Source organism: Ursus maritimus (genome assembly GCF_017311325.1).
Source record: "Ursus maritimus isolate PB19 chromosome X unlocalized genomic scaffold, ASM1731132v1 scaffold_X1, whole genome shotgun sequence".
Classification (NCBI taxonomy): Eukaryota; Metazoa; Chordata; class Mammalia; order Carnivora; family Ursidae; genus Ursus; species Ursus maritimus.
In genome coordinates this window covers 110596414-110615648 of record NW_024423319.1, presented here as the reverse complement: position 1 = coordinate 110615648, position 19235 = coordinate 110596414, and the positions used below count along the sequence as shown (strand labels likewise).

General features: G+C 39.8%; 1 protein-coding gene across 1 annotated transcript in view; it reads right to left on the bottom strand.

Annotated features, from left to right (window-relative positions):
• The window catches only part of BEND2 (BEN domain containing 2), a 56710-nt gene that overhangs the window by 27781 nt on the left and 9694 nt on the right, over positions 1 to 19235 (bottom strand). Inside the window, exons 3-8 of the mRNA XM_040637345.1 lie at positions 14924 to 15075; positions 7772 to 7876; positions 6524 to 6938; positions 5208 to 5330; positions 2396 to 2580; positions 953 to 1151 (exon numbers count right to left, since the gene is read on the bottom strand). Of these exons, the coding sequence (XP_040493279.1) occupies positions 953 to 1151; positions 2396 to 2580; positions 5208 to 5330; positions 6524 to 6938; positions 7772 to 7876; positions 14924 to 15075 (1179 nt within the window). The remainder of the gene's footprint in view (positions 1 to 952; positions 1152 to 2395; positions 2581 to 5207; positions 5331 to 6523; positions 6939 to 7771; positions 7877 to 14923; positions 15076 to 19235) is intronic.

The following is a 19235-nucleotide window of genomic DNA, read 5'->3' as shown; positions in this document are numbered from 1 at the left end:
AAAATAAAATAAAATAAAATAAAATAAAATAAAAAATAAAAAAAGAACTAAACACATGCACAAAAATCAATACAATGCGTTACTTCTTACAACTACATGGGTATCTTAACTTACCACAATATCAAAAATTTAATTTACAAAAAAAGCTATCACTAGCTGACACGAAGGATGTTGATACTTCTAGATTAAACAGTGCTACTTGTATATATGGACCACATCTTCTTAATCCAGTCATCTGTTGAGGGGCATCTCGGCTCCTTCCACAATTTAGCATATATATAATGGAATATTATTCAGCTATCAAAAAGAACGATTTCTCAACATTTGCTGCAACATGGACGGCACTGGAGGAGATAATGCTAAGTGAAATAAGTCAAGCAGAGAAAGACAATTATCATATAGTTTCTCTCATCTATGGAACATAAGAACTAGGAAGATCGGTAGGAGAAGAAAGGGAAAAAGAAGGGGGTAATCAGAAGGGGGAATGAAGCATGAGACTATGGACTCTGAGAAACAAACTGAGGACTTCAGAGGGGAGGGGTGGGGGAATGGGATAGACCGGTGATGGGTAGTAAGGAGGGCACGTATTGCATGGTGCACTGGGTGTTATACACAACTAATGAATCATCGAGCCTTACATCGGAAACCGGGGATGTACTGTATGGTGACTAACATAATATAATAAAAAATCATTAAAAAAAAAAAAAGAAAGAAACAAACTGAGGGCTTCAGAGGGGAGGGGTGGGGGAATGGGATAGGCTGGTGATGGTAGAAGGAGGGCACGATTGCTTGGTGCACTGGGTGTTATACGCAACTAATGAATCATCGAACTTTACATCAGAAACCAGGGATGTACTGTATGGTGACTAACATAATATAATAAAAATATTATTATAAAAATAAATAAATAAATAAACAGTGCTACTTGAAGTAAGTATCATTTCAAACTAACCAAAATTGGGTGGGATGGAGAGAGATGAAGAAGCAAGAGCTGGGCCACTGTCATTTCCTGATGAAGTTTGGTAATACACTGTCTGAGAGTTGTTTTCCAGGCTGGTTTCCGCTTTTTCTGGCATTTCTACAAGTGCAACTTTTTCAAATGCTGAAAGACAAGAACTCTCAACTGTGAATTCTATACTGAGTGAGATTATCTTTCAGGAAAGAAGGGGCGAATAAAGACATTCTTGGACAAAGGAAAATTTTTTTAAAAATTGTTCCTAGCAGATTACTATTAAAAGACAGCTAAAGGAAAATCATCAAACAGAAAGGACAGTATGAAAGAATGAATCTTGTGGCATCAGTAAGGAAGAAATAATAATAGAAAGATCAGAAATATAGATGGGGAGAAACTGGATCCCCCATACATTGCTACTGGGAATACAGAATAGTCCAGCCTCTCTGGAATACTGTGTGGCAGTTTTTATAAAAGGAAACATGTTATTACCATAAGACCTAGCAATCGCACTCTTGGCATTCATGACAGAGAAATGAAAACTTGTATTTACACAAAAATCAGTACATGAATGTTCACAGCAGGTCAGCTTTACTTCTGGCATCCTACAAACTTGAAAAGAAAAAAAACCAGATGTCTTTCAATGTGTGAATATTTAAAAAAAAAACTGTTGCATATCTATACGATGGGAAACTCTCCATCAGTAGGTGAGAAATAAAAACTTACATTTACCCAAAAATGTGTACATGGATATTTATAGCTGCTTTACTCCTAATAGCCAAACACTGAAAAAAATCCAATGTCCTTGCAGGTGAATGATTAGACAAAACATTTCAGCAATAATAGTAATAAACTATTGATACATGCAACAAACTAGATGAGTCTCCAGGCGATTAAGCTGAGTGGGGGGGGGGAGCTAATCCCAAAGGTTATATCATATATGACTCCAATTATATAACAATCTGAAGAGACAAAATTATAGAAACGGAGAAAAGATCAGACATAGCTCCATGTTGAGGATGGGTCTTGGGGGCAGGGAAGGTAGGTGTGGCTGTAAAAAGACGCAATAATGAGGGATCCTTGAGTGATGGAAATGATCTCTACCTTGACTGTGGCGGTAGATGTGTGAATTCACTCATACGATAAAATTACATACTGCTAAATATGCACATGTACACGTACACACACATACACACAGAGATGCAAGTAAAACTGGAAGCATCTCAATAACACCTGTGAATTGTATCAATGTCAATGTCTGGGTTGTAACACTGAACTATGGTTCTCCAAGGTGGTATTACTGGGGAAAATACGTAAAGCAAAAATGGGATCTCCGTATTAATTCTTACAACTGCACTGAATCTTAAATTATGTCAAAATTAAAAGTTTCAAAAAGAGCTGTAACTGGCTTGTATTAAGGATATTGATGGACCTAGATTAAACAGTGCTACATGTGATATGTATCATTTCAAACTCACCAAAATTGGGTGGGAGTGAGACAGACGAAGAGTCAGTACCTGGACCATTGATACTTCCCAATAGAGCTGGGTAATAGATTGTCTCGGAGCTGTTTTCCTGGCTGGTTTCTGATTGTTCCGGCTTTTCTATAAGTATGAATTTTTCAACCGCTGAAAGACAAGAACACTCAACTATGAATTCTACATGAGGCAAAACTATCTGTCAGGAAAAAAGTGAAAGAAAGACATTGTGCAACAAAGGAAATCTAAAAGAATCTGTCCCCAGCAAACTTACCTGTATAGAAAGATGAAAGGAAAATCTTCAAACAGAAAGGACATGATGAAAGAAGGAAATTTGGAACATCAGGAAGGAAGAAAGAACAATGGGAAGAAGAGAAATGTGGATGCTGGTGAGAATGAAAACTGGTATAGTCTCTCTGGAAAGCGGTTTGACAGTTGCTTATAAAACTAAGCAAGTTATTACCATAAGATTCAACAACTGCACTCTTGGCATTCATGACAGAAACAAAAACATATTTACACAAAAACCAGGACATGGATGTTCACAGCAGCTTCACTCCTAATACCAAAAACGGGAAGGGGGGAAGGGGGGGGAACAACTATGTCCTCCAATGGGTAAATAAATGGTTGCAAACAACTATTGCACATTGAAACTACAGAAAAGGGAGAAAGTACTGATACATGCAGCAATCTGGATGAATCTTCAAGGAATTATGCTGACTGAAAAAACGAAACAAGCAGCAAAGGATACATACCATAAGAATCCCTTTATAGAACGTTCTTGGAGTGGAAAAAATTATAGAGACCAGTGTTTGCCAGGGGGAAATGGACAATGGGGAAGGAAAGGGCAGCCTGAGAGGCAGGTGTGGTTCTAAAAGTGCAAGATGAGGGGCACCTGGAGGCTCAGTTGGTGAAGACTCTGACTCTTGGTTCTGGCTCACGTCATGATCTCAGGGTCATGATCTCAGGGTTGTGGAATCGAGTCCTGCTTTGGGCTTCTCCACACTCATTGAGGAGCCTGCTTGAGATTCCCTCTCTCCCTTTCATTCTGCCCCTCCCCCCACTCGTGCTCAGGCACTCTCTCTCAAATAAATAAATAAATAAATAAAATCTTCTATAAAAGGGGTAAGATGAGGCATTCCAGTGGCAATGGAAATGTTCTGTACCTGGACGGTGGTGGTGGACATCAAACTTACTCATGTGATAAAATGAGATTGAAATAAATACAAATGCACAGAAATCACTACAAGTAGACCTGGGCACATTTCAATAACATCTGTGTATTGTATCAATGCCAATACCTTGGTTGTGATATTTTACTACAGTTTTGCAAGATGTTAACGGTGGGGGAAATGGGCAAAGCGTAAAATGGATGTCTTGATATTATTTCTTATAAATATATGTGAATCTAAAATCGTTTCAAAATAAAAAGCTTAATTAAAAAAATGAGCTACCACTAGTTCCATTAAGGATGTCGATACATCTAGATTAAACATTGTAATATGCATTATTTGAAACTCACCGAAATTGGGCGGGAGGCAGACAGATGAAAAACGTTGGTCACTGTTATTTCCCAATGAAGTTGGGTAATTTGTTGTCTCAGGATTGTTTTCCAAGCTGGTCTCTGCTATTACTGGCATTTGTACAGAAAGAACATTTTTCAAGTGCTTAAGAAAAGATCTCTCAACCGTTAATTCTATATGTAGCAAAACTATCCTTCATTACTGCATAGGAAATAAAGACATTGTCACATGAAGAAAAACTAAAAGAACTTGTCCTTTGCAGACTTACCCTTAAAGAAAGGCCAAAGGAAAATATTCAAACAGAAAAGATATGATGAAAGAATGGATCTTTAAGCATCAAGAAGAAAGAACAATGGAAAGAGAAGATATAGGCATCCAGAGAAATTGTATCACTTATATATTACAGGTGGAAGGTCAAATGGCACAGCTCCTCTGAAAAAATTTTTAGCAGTTTCTTATAAAACTACACATGAAATTATTAGATGACCCAGAATTGCCCTCATGTGTATTCACTTCAAAAAGTATAAACTTAAGTGTACACAAAAACCAGTACATAACTGTTCACAGAGTTAAACTTCTGATGGCCAAAAGTTGGAAATATCCTGGATATCTTTCCATGGCTGAAGAAACAGATAAACAGTTGTATATCCATACTGTGGGAGAGCATTCAACAATAAAAAGGAAGAAACTATTGACACATCCAACAATTGGAATGAATCTCCAGAAAATTATGTTTAGGAAAAAAAAAAAAGCTATGCCCAAAAAGCTATATAGCATTTTATTCCATTTAAATAACAATATTCGAGTGACAAAATTCTAGAAAGGGATATGAGTTCACTCTTTGCTAGCATAGGAGGAAAGGGTGGCCAGAGGGAGGTGGTTGCGGTCATAAAGGGCAAGAGGCGGTGACAATGGAAGCATTCTGGATCACAACTGTGATGATAAATAAAACTCATGGAATAAAATTGTGTAAAACTGAATACACACACACACACACACACACACACAAATGTGGACTGAATCAATGCCAGTACCTAGTTGTGCTATTTTACTATAGTTTTACGAGAGGTTATCATCGGGGAAAATGTGTGAAACAGAAGTGGGATCCCTACATAATTTCTGACAACTACATGTGAATCTACAATTATCTCAAAATTAAAAGCTTCATTAAAAAAAGAGCTGGCACTGAACTGGCATTAAGGATGTTGGTGAATCTACAGGCATGACTTGTAATATGTATCATTTTAAACTCACCAAAATTAGGAAGGATGAAAACAGATGAGACAGTATCTTGGCCACTGTCATCTCCCAATGAAGTTGGGTAATATATTGACTCAGTGCTGTTTCCAAGGCTGGCTTCTGCTTGTCCTGGCATTTCTACAAATAAAAAGTTTTCAGGGGCTGTATACCAGAACATGCATCCACGAACTCTATCCTGGATGAAACTCTCCTTCCGGAAAGAAGGGGAAATAAAAACACCTCGCACAAAGGAAAACTAAAAGATTTTGTCCCCAGCAGACTTAGTCCTACAGAAAGGTTAAAGGAAAGTCTTCTATATGGAAGGATATGAGGAAAGAAGGAATCATGAAATGTCAGAAGAAGGAACAACAGAAAGAGTAGAAACATGGATGCAGAGAAACTGGATCACTCGTACATAGCTGGCCGCGGCATAAAATGGTACGTGTAGTTTCTCCTAAAACTGAACATGCAAATAACATATCACCAGGAATTGCACTCCTGGGTATTCTTGTCCGAGAAATGAAAACTTCTACTTACACAAAACCTGTACATGAATATTCATAGCAGCCTTACTCCTAATAAGCAAACAATGGGGGGGGTGGAGAACCAAAAATCTGCTTCAACAGATCAACTGTTAAACTACAGCACACCTATACCATGGAACAGGACTGAGCAATAAAAACGAAGGAACTAATGATACACACAACAACTTGGTTTAATCTTCAGGGACTTAGCTGGGGTGAAAAAAAGCCAATTTCAAAAGGCAACATACTATATGCATCTAACAATATGACCATTTTGAAGCGACAAAGTGTTAGAGATAGAGAACAGATCAGTGCTTGCCAGGAGTCAGGGAAAGGAGAATAGGGAGAGCAGGGCCACCAGAGGGTGATGGGTACAGTATAAAGGGGCGACTCAAGCGATCCTCCTGGTAATGGAAATGTTCTGTACCTGGACTGTGGCGGTGGACGTGCAAACCTCACATGATAAAACCGCATGGAACCAAAGGCACGGACACACAGCGACACAAGTCAAACCGGGGACAGCTGAATGAGATCTGAGGGCCAGAGCAACATCACTATCCTGCTCATGACATGTCACTGGAGTTTTACAGGACGTTACCTTTGAGGGAAATTGGGTAAGGGCATCACTCGGTTCTTGCTTAAAACTACATACGAATCTACACTTAGCTCATAAAACTCTAAAGGAAAAAAATAGCTATAGCCAACCATACTTCAATTTAAAAACTAGCTATTGCTAGTTTGCATTTAGAATGCTTTTTAATCCAGATGAAAGGATGCTATTTGTAATATGGGCCACATCAAACTCACCGATATCAGGAGGGATGCAGAAAGCCAACGAGGCCGGGTCGGGGCCCAAGTGGCTATGCCCCCACACAGCTGAGTGGTTGGCCATCTCAGAGGAGTGTGCCACATGGGGTTCTCCTGGGTACAGAAGTGCTGCCGGTAGAGCCAGAGGAGGCTGGGCAGAGGGGAGATGCCCGGTGGCACCTTCACCTCCTTCATTGAAAACGTAGGACGGGACAGCAAGACCAGGAGCTGGGCTGCCTGGTGTGACCCTGGGCTGTAATGAATATGCGGAGACAATTTTGGGAAGTGGCGGACTCTCACTGAGGACCAGCTCCTGCAGCTCCGGGATCGTGGCTGGCTGAAGACATGCCCGTACAGGGTTGGGCCAGGCATGGTTCTCCTGCCATCCCACTGGTCCAGATGGGCCGCCGTCTCCCTGTCCAGGATAAGAGAGCAAAATGGGTTATGTTCTCTTCTTTGGTTCCTGGACTTGAACTTCTCCATGAGGTAGACAATTAAAACTTTTTTGTGTAAATCCAGATGACCTCTAAAATAACACAAACCCATTATAAATCATCTTAAAAAGTTGATTTCTCTCATCTATGGAACATAAGAACTAGGAAGATCGGTAGGGGAAGAAGGGGATAAAGAAAGGGGGGGTAATCAGAAGGGGGAATGAAGCATGAGAGACTATGGACTCTGAGAAACAAACTGAGGGCCTCAGAGGGGAGGGGGTGGGGGAATGGGATAGACTGGTGATGGGTAGTAAGGAGGGCACGTATTGCATGGTGCACTGGGTATTATACGCAACTAATGAATCATGGAACTTTACATTGGAAACAGGGGATGTACTGTATGGTGACTAACATAATATAAAAAAAACATTAAAAAAAATAAAATAAAATGTAACTTGTTGAAAAAAAAAAGTTGATACAAGCATGAATACCTCCTTTCTTTGCAACATCATTTTCCTCGGTCCAGGATAAACGCTGAATTTTTATTATATGATTTTTATTCCTCTTCAACCCTATTTTATTTTGATTATATTTTAAACATTACGGTTACAAACATAAAAATATTCAGTATCATGATTTCTCAAACCTCAACTTCAGCATTCTTCCAAGAGAGGTTGAGTGTCCCATCTGTTGCTAAAGTAAGTGTACGTCAGCCTTGCTAATCTCGGAGTCGTTCTCTCTCACTTCTAAGTGACTTGTATCTTTAGGAACTAGAGGTTTATCAAAGCAGCAAAAATGTTTTCATAATACTTACATGGTTTAGCAATGGTGATATCTCCCAAGAAGGCTGCATTTTTGAAATGATTCCACAAAGGTTGTTTACCTGCTTATTTGTATTTTCAATAAGTTCTTGCAAACCCTATTATAATAAAACAAGTACTTTAGCAGTTCCTATTTCAAAAGAAAAGTAACATATAAGAAAATACCATTAAGCCAAATTTTAATCGCTACAAACCAAGAAAGTTCTCAAGCCATCAGAAATGTCTTGTTAATGCCACTTGATGCCTGGTTTTGGTAACAGAGAGCTGAGCTGGCTGAGACAAGGAGCCCCAACCTCCTACCCAACTACTCCAGGCCATACAGGCATTTTAAGAAGCTTTAATACCGGAAAGTAAATGTATCACCATTCTCATAAGCCACCACATTTATGATGGAGTCATTTTATATCAAGGAAGGTGCTATTTTAGGAAAGAAACCTTCAAATCTGCTAAAAGGCCAAAGAGCCTCTTTCCATATAACCATGGTGTGAATTCACAGGCAGCGAGCATGCTACGCTGAAAAGAATAGTGAGCCAAATACAACAGGTGTGACTTTTGGCTTCAAAGTGTTTCAAAATCAGGCAATCAACAATTAACCTTACAAAACCTTCGAGTACATGTCCCCTATCGGCCAACCAGGTATGTGACTAAAAAAACCTGAGAATTCTTCAAACACACAGAAATTTCATTCAGGTCGAAAATACACTCCAACAGGAGGCCAGAACCATTTCCTTATTCATTCATTCAAACAAACATTATTGAGGGCCTACTTACTACCTCTCAGAACTGCTTTGCTAGGTGCTGGGAATATGGACAGAAAGAAAAAACAAGAAAACAAGAAAACCACCAGATCCTGCCCTAAGGAACCGCCATGTTAGCCGGAGAGAGAGGATTTCAGGAGGGTGAGGAGCAGCCCGGAGCAGCGGTTTTCAAAGCACGGTCTCAGACCAGTAGCATCAACGTCTCCTCTCCCACTGGCTTGTCGGAATTGCACCGTCTCCCACCCCACACTTGCTGAATTGGGAACTCTGACAGTGGGGGCAGCCATCTGCTTTCACAAGCCCTCCAGGTGGTTCTGGTGCATGATCAAGTGAGACCCACTGGCCCACAGCACTGAGGTAAATAGTGCAGGCTCTAGGGGAACACGCTTGGGTGCAAAGACTAGCGTTCTGCTGCTTACCAGCTGTGTGACCTTGGGCGAGTCACTTAACTTCTCTGTGCCTCAATTTCCTCATGTATAGAATCGAGATGAGAAGTCCTCTCAGAGTTCTCTTGAGGACAAAGTGAGGCGCTGTGGTATGATGTTACTACTACCATCCTAACAACAACACTACAAGATGACTGGTCCAGTCGCGCTCAATCATCCACTAATATTCATATCACTATTATGACTCTGATGGCTACGACACAGGCAAGAATGGGAGGCTAAGTGCGCACAGAAGAGCAAGACCTAACCCCGGCTGGCAGTCGTGGCAGGCTTTTCAGAGGAGAGGTCTACGTTGAGGATTAAAAGACGAGATGGTGTTCACTAGGTAAAGATGCACGGAAGGGCAGAGAGGGCAGAAGGAACAGTAGATTCAAAAACACCCAAATAGAACACGGGAAGTCAGATGCTTAGACAGTGAACATAAATGATGTTCAAAGAGCTGGGTTTTTAAGGGAAGGAGAGAGAAGGCATGACAGAAAGAGGGTGGGAGGCCCAAAGCAGAGGTGTGGTTAAGCTGTGGGAGGGGATGCGGAGAGTGATGGACACGGAAGCAGAGCAGAAGGTGCAGGAGGTGGCCACTGACAAATGGAGGTGTCCTGGCACAGGGGAAGAGGCTCAGAGGCCGAAAGCAGTGCTGGCCTTAGCCTTATAGAGGGAGCCGCCTGAAGGACAGATCCCAGGCTAGTGGCTGGCTGTGGGAAGAGGAATTGGGACTTGGAGGGATTTTGGCCTCAGGGGCCCGGGCCCACCCCCCTCTCTGGCCTCCCTGAAGTAAGAAGTGAAGGCCGGCTGTCCAGAGCTTGTGGGGGACGGAGAGGGAGTCAACCAGAGCGCTGTCGAAGGGCCATGGAACAGTGGATGGGTCCCAGCAGGTGCCCCCTCTGCTTCCCAGCCTGCGTAGGGCTGGGGTCTTCCTAAAGAGGATGCTGGGCAGGGACAGAAAAAGAAAAGATGGAAGTTACATCCTTCCCCAAAGATCTGATATGTTCCCTTGAAGCAGTCCACTTCTGTTCTCAATAATAGTGATAAAGACTCACCGAAACGCTCTTTACTTAGGCACGGTAGCTCATTTTAATCCAACAAACTTTGTATGTTAACAGCTACTTTTTAAAAAATGAGCTCTCATTACCTCTAGAGGATACAGCTCACAAAATCCTTGATAATTATACCCATCAATCTCTACCAACATGCTAACTTTTACAAAATCCCCTCAAAACTACATAAGATATACTCTTTAAAAAACAATGGCATGCTGCCATTTTCTTTCAATTGCGATATCTTGATAGGCATTTAGGCACATATTAAATATCACTGAAATCAGCCAATTTCCTTAAGAGAGTATATTGGAGAAATTAAATATTGAACAATCTAGATGAAAGAGATGTAACTACATTTGACCAGTTATGGGCTGTTGGGTTTTGTTTAAGCTACAAAAGCCATATTTTTATTTCAAATTTTCACCTAGGGATACTGTTCTAACTCGAAATTTTTTTTGAAATGTACCACAATGGAGTGATAATCATACAGAATTTGACATGACAAACTTTCTAGTAATAGCACGACATTAAATGAGGTAAAAAAAAATACTTTTACTCAAAATTTTGAAAAACTACATTTAAAACACAGAAGTTTGATACCTCGCAATGGTGTTGGAGTTCCGTAAATTGGTTGTGATGATTTTCATCACAGAAACCTTCAGATGCGTTGCTCTCCTATTAATATTATGAAAATAAGTAGTCAATGTTTAATATCATTAGGACCCAAACTAAGAACTAGAAAAAGCAGTACTTTATATATTTATCTGTTTAAATTATTTTTTCAACTACATTCCAAAAGTATTTCAAAAGTCTTATAAAGCAGAGATAAAGTAAAACCAAAATTCATATTCACATGAGAATGGAACGGGTAAGAGCTGATTAAAAAGGGGATAAGGAAAGAAGTTATCATATAAGAACCTAGGTTTAGGGGCGCCTGGGTGGCACAGCGGTTAAGCGTCTGCCTTCGGCTCAGGGCGTGATCCCGGCGATCTGGGATCGAGCCCCACATCAGGCTCTTCTGCTATGAGCCTGCTTCTTCCTCTCCCACTCCCCCTGCTTGTGTTCCCTCTCTCGCTGCCTGTCTCTATCTCTGTCAAATAAATAAATAAAATCTTTAAAAAAAAAAAAAAAGAACCTAGGTTTAAGAAAAGCTACTGAATATCAGTATGAACACATAGTTTGTAATATATATAAAGACAGATACAGAAATAAAGATGTATGTGTATGCATGGAATAGTATACATATATTTCCTAGCTCTGTCCTCTGGGAGAGCCTAAGATCAATGACACAAGACCAGCGATGAACATATCTACTGTCCAGATTTTGGTTTCTAAATACCACTCTCCAATAAAGGAACCAGGGCTCTTCGGAGAGAGGTGAATTCCAAGGCTGGGTCGGGAAAAGTATGAATGAGACTAGAACATCTTGTGATGTCAGAAAATCAGGAAGTGCTCAAAAAAAAGTGGGGGCATGTGAAAAGGTCCCAGGATCCAACTGGAAGGAGCTCCCAATAACCAAAGTTGGAAAAAAAAATTTTTTTTAAGATTTTATTTATTTATTTGACAGAGGGAGACAGCCAGCGAGAGAGGGAACACACGCAGGGGGAGTGGGAGAGGGAACACACGCAGGGGGAGTGGGAGAGGAAGAAGCAGGCTCCCAGGAGAGCAGGGAGCCTGATGCAGGGCTTGATCCCAGGACCCTGGGATCACGCCCTGAGCTGAAGGCACACGCTTAACGACTGAGCCACCCAGGCGCCCCAAAGTTAGAAAATTTGATCAATAAAATAATAACATTGGATTATAAAAAACTCATACAATGTACAGTGAATGCCCATGAATCCATATAGATATAAAATATATAATTGAATAAATAAATGGAGTAGAAAGGACAGCTCTTCCTTACAAAAGAATTCCTTTTAATATCTACACGGGAATGAGGGAAATAGAGAGTCACCATTTGGCGAACACCACAGTAGTGAATGCTGCAGGTAAAATCCCCGAGCTAACTCAACTCAGTGAGCAAAAAATTGAGGAGAAACAGGATATCGGCAGAGTCCCAACGTACCTCCCACCTAAGATATTTATTAGCCACAGAGGGATAAACAGTAACTTTACAGCAGAAAAATCCAGAAGATATCGCGTTAACCAAGAAATTGATGTTAACATCACCAGTAAAATGATACATGGACACCATGTGCCCCTGATAACGATTCAATAAGGAGACATTTGTGTGGTGGTGTTCTTGTCATAAATGCATAATCTCAATCTATTCAAGAGAAAATATCAGACATACCAAAACTGAGAGACATTTTACAAAATAACTGATTGGTACACTCATCACAAATGTCAAGGTCATGAAAGACAAGGAAAGAATGAGGAATTGTCACAGACTGGAAGAAACTGAGGAGAGACAACTAAACTCAATGGGGGATACTGGATTGTATCTTGGAACAGAAAAAGGGCAAGGGGAAGAAGAATGTTGAAATTCAAACAAGGACTGCAGTTTAGCTAATAGTACTGTAACAATGTTAATATTGTGGTTGTAAAAACAGTACTATGCTCATATAATTACCATAATTTAAAGTTTCACAGGTAAGTTAACATTAAGGGAAGTCGTATGAAGTGTATACGTGAGAATTCTTTGTAATGTATCTGCACCTGGTTTGTAAATCTAAAATTATTTCAAAAATGAGAAAAGCTACTCAAACAGGGTAGAAACTGCTGTGAATTTCCTATTAGATAAGGAAAAGAAGGAAATCAAATGGTTAAGTGTTCATTGTCTTGTTCATTGTTATGGAAGCATACGAAGTCATGAAAGAGAAATATTTCCTCAAGTTCTCAAGCTCAGAGTAACTCCACAGTATGTGAAGGCTGAAAAAGAACTTAAATCATTTTCTTTATGATAGTAAGTGTGAATATATTTGGCAATTAGCAATTAATATTATGTAAATATTCAGTCTGATATGCATTCATCAATGACACTTCCAACTTCTTCCCAATCGGGTATTCAAGTTCTTCTCCAGGGACAATTTATTAATAAACCAAAAGAAAATATGAAAGAAAGAACCGAAGACACATTCAGGACTTCAATTCTGCTTTCAACAAGCGCCAAAGGCGCGAAGGACCTCTGCCCACCGCAAATACCACAACACAAAAAGACACACAGCTCACCCTTGAACAACATGGGTGTAAATTGTGCGAGTCTACTTATACGCAGTTTTTTGCAAGAAATACAGTGCAATACTATACATGTATTTTCTCTTCCTTATGATCTTACTAGCACTCTTTCCTCTAGCTTGCTTTTTTGTTCAGATACAGTATATGATACCTATGACATGCAACATATGTGCTAGTTGACTACTGGTACAGCTTCTGGTTAACAGTAGGCTATTAGCAGTTAACTTTTGGGGGAGTCAAAAGTTACACGTGGATTTTCGGCTGTGCAGGGGTCAGTGCCCCTAACGCCCACATTGTTCAAGGGTCAACTGTACTTGCCGAACTGTTTTCTCATTCACCCAACTACACTTAAGACACCATTTTCTACCAAGCTTAATCCCTTATGCACTTCAGGGTAAAAAGGCTAGTCTCCTAGTAATCTGGCAGCAGAACTGCTTTAAAAACAAGTATTTCTAACCAGAAACAAAGAACCAAAGGTTTTATGGCTTTTGATTTTCAAATAATCCAACAGTGACACTCTGTGGACAAAATAAGAAGCACTAAAGCACCTATTTTTCTCGATAAATTAATCTCTAAGACGCCTTAAATTGTTTTTTGGAATAAAACAGGGTATAAGTAAGTAGACGGACAGCAAATAACCAGTATATTTAATCATAACAACTCTATTCTAAGGATGAAGTATGGACTATAATAATAATTTTAACATAAACATACCAAGTAGTTATCAATGTTTTTGGTTTAAACTTTTTGAATCAGCCCTGCATTACCAACTTATTAGGCAGCAAAAATTATATGGAATTATAATATAGACCAGTCATTATAAAAACAATATTGCCATCTGACCCTTGTGTAGTGCTTTATACTTTTCAAAGTGCTTTCACATAATTATATCAGAAACCATGACTATGGGTAGGCAGTTAACATCCTCAAATATGAACATATTGGGGCTGCCAACTCAAAGAATTGCCTATACTACTTAGGTATTTACTAGTGTCCTCATCCTTATATAAGTAAGTAAATGCATTTTCTGCTAAGCGAGATTATGAATAGTCTAATAATCTATTTCGTTCTACTTCAGAGATGAAGCACAGCAAAATACGACGGAAATGTCAAACAGTACAACTACACAAGGAAGCTGGCAGTTTCCTCTAAACTTTGTTCTGTGACCCCGTATTTGCACTCCTGAGTCTTCACTCAAATTAAATGCAAACATACATTCACAAAAACACTTCCATAATAATGTTCAGAGTCACTACTCATAATAACCCAACCTGGAAACAACCAAAGTGCCCATCAAAAGGAGAATAGATAAACAAATTATGGACATTCATACAACAGAATATTACTCAGCAATGAATGGCAACGCAACGTCACTACAACCAGATGAACCTCCAAAACATTATTCTAAGAAAAAGAGACTGTGACACAAGAGTACCTACTGCATGATTCTATTTATATAAAGTTCTAGAACAGGCAAAACTAATCTATGATGGAGAAAAATATCAGAATGTTGTTTCTCCAAGGTTTGGGGGGGGGACTTACTAGGAAGAGACATGAGGGAACTTTCTGGGATGGTGGAAATGTTCTCTATCTTAATGGAGGTGGAGGTATACATATTTGTCAAAACCACTGAACTGTTCACTGTATGAAATTAAACTCAATTTTTAAAAAAAGAAATAAAGCAGAATGAAAAAAACAAGGAACGATTTTCCATTTAACATACAAACCATATTATCCCCCCTTGGAAAAGATGATCGTCCTCTTTTGCGCAGTGGGAGAAGCTCCATTTCCTCTGAGTTGGAACTATATCTTTTTAAATTTGCTAGATGGTTCATTTGTGGAACTGGCTGGTCACCTAGGGCTGGTAAACCACCTACTCCTGAAAAGCAACACATAAAAAAGTTACTTCGCAGACTTACTACCATAACCAACTTAATAAGGGTATGTTCTCAGAACGCCAACTCAAACTGAATTGGAGTCCTGGCTGAATTTTAGAGAGTGACAAAACAGTAACTCTTCCATTAGTGATTTAGAATAAAACCTTAAGAATTGAAGGGCTAGGCTGCCACACTTAGGAATAAGAATCAAGATCACACACCAATTCCAAATTGTGAAATGAATGCTTCACGACTGGAAGGCTACAGAGTAAATGCTGGAAACAAATGAACAAGAGAACACAAGTCCTAACTGCTTTTTGAAAGGAGCCCAAAAGGTCTTTTTACTTAGGGAGGCAGCGGGCCTCCAAATGTGAGTCAGGCATCTATTCTGGCTCGGCTCTCCCCCCACTGTGTGGACTGGGGAGACCACAAAGACACCGCCTCCTCATCTGCCAGGTGAAAACTGGACAACATTATCTCTAAAGTCACTTGAACTCTAAGACTATGACTGTTTCCGTAGTTACATTTTATATTAAACCTAAATAAACGTATGTGAACCATAAGCCCCCAAATATTCTAGAATTCTGTAGGCTTAGTTATGGTTCTGAGTCATTTAACCCTGCAACGAGGAAAAGACACAGAATGCAGTGCTATCATATTCTATCTTGTAGGAGAGATTTGGCGGCTGGCATCCCAGTGCTGGGAGGGGCGCCTTAATGACAGACCTAATTCCCATTAACAATCAGCGAAGGAATCAGAGGCAGAGTAAAGGGAGAATCAACAAGTTAGATAAATGCAGGCCAATATGGTGGGGAAAATTCAATGATAAAATACCTCCAATTTGAGGTGTAACTTCAGTTTTTATTTTTCAACCTGGTTGTTTTATTCTGATTATAAGACTAATAATGAAAAATTAAACTGGGGTGTTTTCATACAAACGAAGCCTACACAGCAACGAGAATGAACCAACTATTGCTACAAACGAGGATGAATCTCACAACCAGAACACTGAGCAAAAGCCAAACACCAAAGAATATAGTTGTGATGTGATTTATATTAAGAAATATATATTTTGGACGCCTGGGTGGCTCGGTCGGTTAAGCGTCTGCCTTCGGCTCAGGTCATGATCCCAGCGTCCTGGGATGGAGCCCCACATTGGGCTCCCCGCTCCTCGGGGAGTCTGTTTCTCCCTCTCCCTCTGCCCCTCCCCCCGCTCTTTCACTCTCAAATAAATAAATAAAATCTTTTTTAAAAAAAAGAAATATATATTTGGTCTTCATCTGTTTTCTGGCAGAGCCCTAAAGCCCTTGGAATTTCTTGAGGAGAGCGATAAAGGTGTCTTTTGTTATATTAATGAAGTGGAAAGCCTCTAGGTCAACTAAGGATGGGGGCTGGTCACCAGGGGAAGGAAGATGTGATTAGAGGGTTGGACCTTTCAGTCCCACCCACTGACCTTCAGGGAAGGGAGAGGGGTTGGAGGTTGAATTAGTTGCCAGTGGCAATGACTTAATCAATCTTGCCTATGTAAAGAAGCCTCTGTAAACACCAAAAGCACAGGGCCGGGAGAGCTTCCGGGTTGGTGAGCACATGGAGTTTTGGGAAGAATGGCCTCCTCTGAGAGGGCTTGGAAGCTCCGAGCCCTTTCCCCATGCCTTGTCCTTTGCATCGCTTCCTTCCGGCTGTTCCACGGTTATATCCTTTTCTAATAAACCACCAATCCAGTAAGTAAAATGTTTCTCTGAGTTCTGTGGGCTGCTCTAGTAAATTAACCAAACCTGAGGAGGGGGTCACGGGAACCTGGTAAAGCCTTTCGGTCAGAAGCCTGGGTAATCGCCCAGGCTTGCAACTGGTGTCTGTAGGGGAACGGGGGTGCAGTTTTGTGGGACTGAGCCCCTCACCTGTGGAATCTGACGCTGTCTCTGGGTGGATAGTGTCAGAACTGAGCTGAATTCTCAGACACCCTGCTTGTGTCCAGGAATTGCCTGGTGTTAGGGGAGAAGCCGTCACCACCAGTACCAACACACAGTTTGGAACTGGGTCCAGGAACCTAAATGGACTGTATATGATTCAATTGTTCTGAAGTCTAAAGTAATCAATGGTGGGAGATGTCAGGATAGTGCTACTTTGCAAGAGGGGCAGTGACTGGAAGGGAGGTGAGGGCTGATTCTGGGGAGCTCAGGGCCTTCTATTTCTTGGTGCGGGTGCCGGTTATACTTGTGTGTTAACTTGAAAATTCTTTAAGCTGAATATTTGTGATTTGTGCCTATTTTCGTGTGTGATAGATTTCTATAAAAAATCTACCTAAAGGGGCGCCTGGGTGGCTCACTCGGTTAAACGTCTGCCTTCGGCTCAGGTCATGATCCTAGGGTCCTGGGATTGAGCCCCGCGTTGGGCTCCCTGCTCCGAGGGGAGCCTCCTTCTTCTCCCTCTCCCTCTGCCTGCTGCTCCCCCTGCTTGTGCTCACTGCTATCAAATAAATAAATAAAATCTTTTTTCTTTTTTTTTCTTTCTTTTTTTGATTCGGTAGATATTATTTATTTTTTTATAATATTTTTTATTATATTATGTTAGTCACCATACAGTACATCCCTGGTTTTTGATGTAATGTTCCATGATTCATTAGTTGCGTATAACACCCCGTGCACCATGCAATACGTGCCCTCCTCACTACCCATCACCGGTCTATCCCATTCCCCCACCCCCCCTCCCCTCTGAGGCCCTCAGTTTGTTTCTCAGAGTCCATAGTCTCTCATGCTTCATTCCCCCTTCTGACTACCCCCCCTTTCTTTAACCCTTTCTTCTCCTACTGGTAAATAAAATCTTTAAAAAAATCTACCTAAAAATTAAGCTCTTTAAAAAAATTCAGAATCTAAATAAAGTAAGCCATCACCAATAAACATCATAGCTATAGATATATTTTCTTCTCTTTTTCCTACTGCGTATATATTTTATACAGTTTGATTCACACCATACATAAATTCTGAACAATTTTGTATTTTATAATTTTTAAAATAGTTTTCTCCTTTATTTTTTATTTTTAATTGAAATATACTTGACATACAATAATTTTTAAAATAGTTTAGACATGCCTACATAATAATCCACTGTGGATGTCCATGGGTTATCTGTTTTCTCTTGTGGGAGATTTATATGGCTTCCAGTTTTTCACTATTTTGCTATAATGATGTATACACATTCAAATGTAAATATTTATGCACAGCTCTGAAAAGCTCCTTATAATGAATATTTTGGAGAGTCACTAGGTTAAAGGCTGTGAACATTCAGGGGCCTCTGACAAGTGCTGCTAAAGAGTCCAAAAGGGTTGTAGTAACTTAAATTTGTAGAGAACTGCAATGCAATAGTTTTTCTAAACTAAAAAGAAAAAGTGAATTACCATGTAAAAATTGCTAATTTGGTAGATGAAAGTTTGAAGTCTCTATCTCATTTTAATTTGCATTTCTCTTGTTACTAATACAGTTGAATATTTTCTGAATGTTCTCTATCCATTAAGATTTCTCGTTCTGCAATCTGTTATTTTATGTGTCCTCTGCTCATTGTCCTACTGGAGTTTCAGTGTTTCCTGTTTGATTTGTATGAGGTCTTTTTATCTTAAGAATAGTAACCCTTGAAAATGTGTATTTTCAGCAGATATTTTTCTCAAGTGCTGATGTGATTTTGAAGTCTGATATTTTTGAGATTGGGAGGGGTTCTCTTTTTATTTTACCAAATTCATTAATATTTTTATGATTTCTTGAACTGCTGTTACATTCAGTCTTTCACTAGGAATAGAAAAACATTCAACTAGATTTTCTCCTAGTTTTCCGTACTTCCATTCATTAGATATTCAACTCTTTAATCCATCTTGAAATTATTTAAGTGTGTGATATGAGGTGAAATCCAATGGGCTTTTTCCCCCAATAATTAAGCATCTGTACCAGCATGATTTACTATCTACGCTTCTCACTAAAATACTATAATATATTAACTCCAAATTCTTTGTTCTTTTTACGAGCTTCCTGCTGCATTAAATCTGGCTCCTTATTTCAAAACTAGTACCAACATATTTTAATAATTGTACTTTTAAAATGTTTTAGTGTTTGATATGGTAAATTACCACCTGTCCCTTAAACACACTTTCTCAAGATTTTCTTTTTTTTTTTTT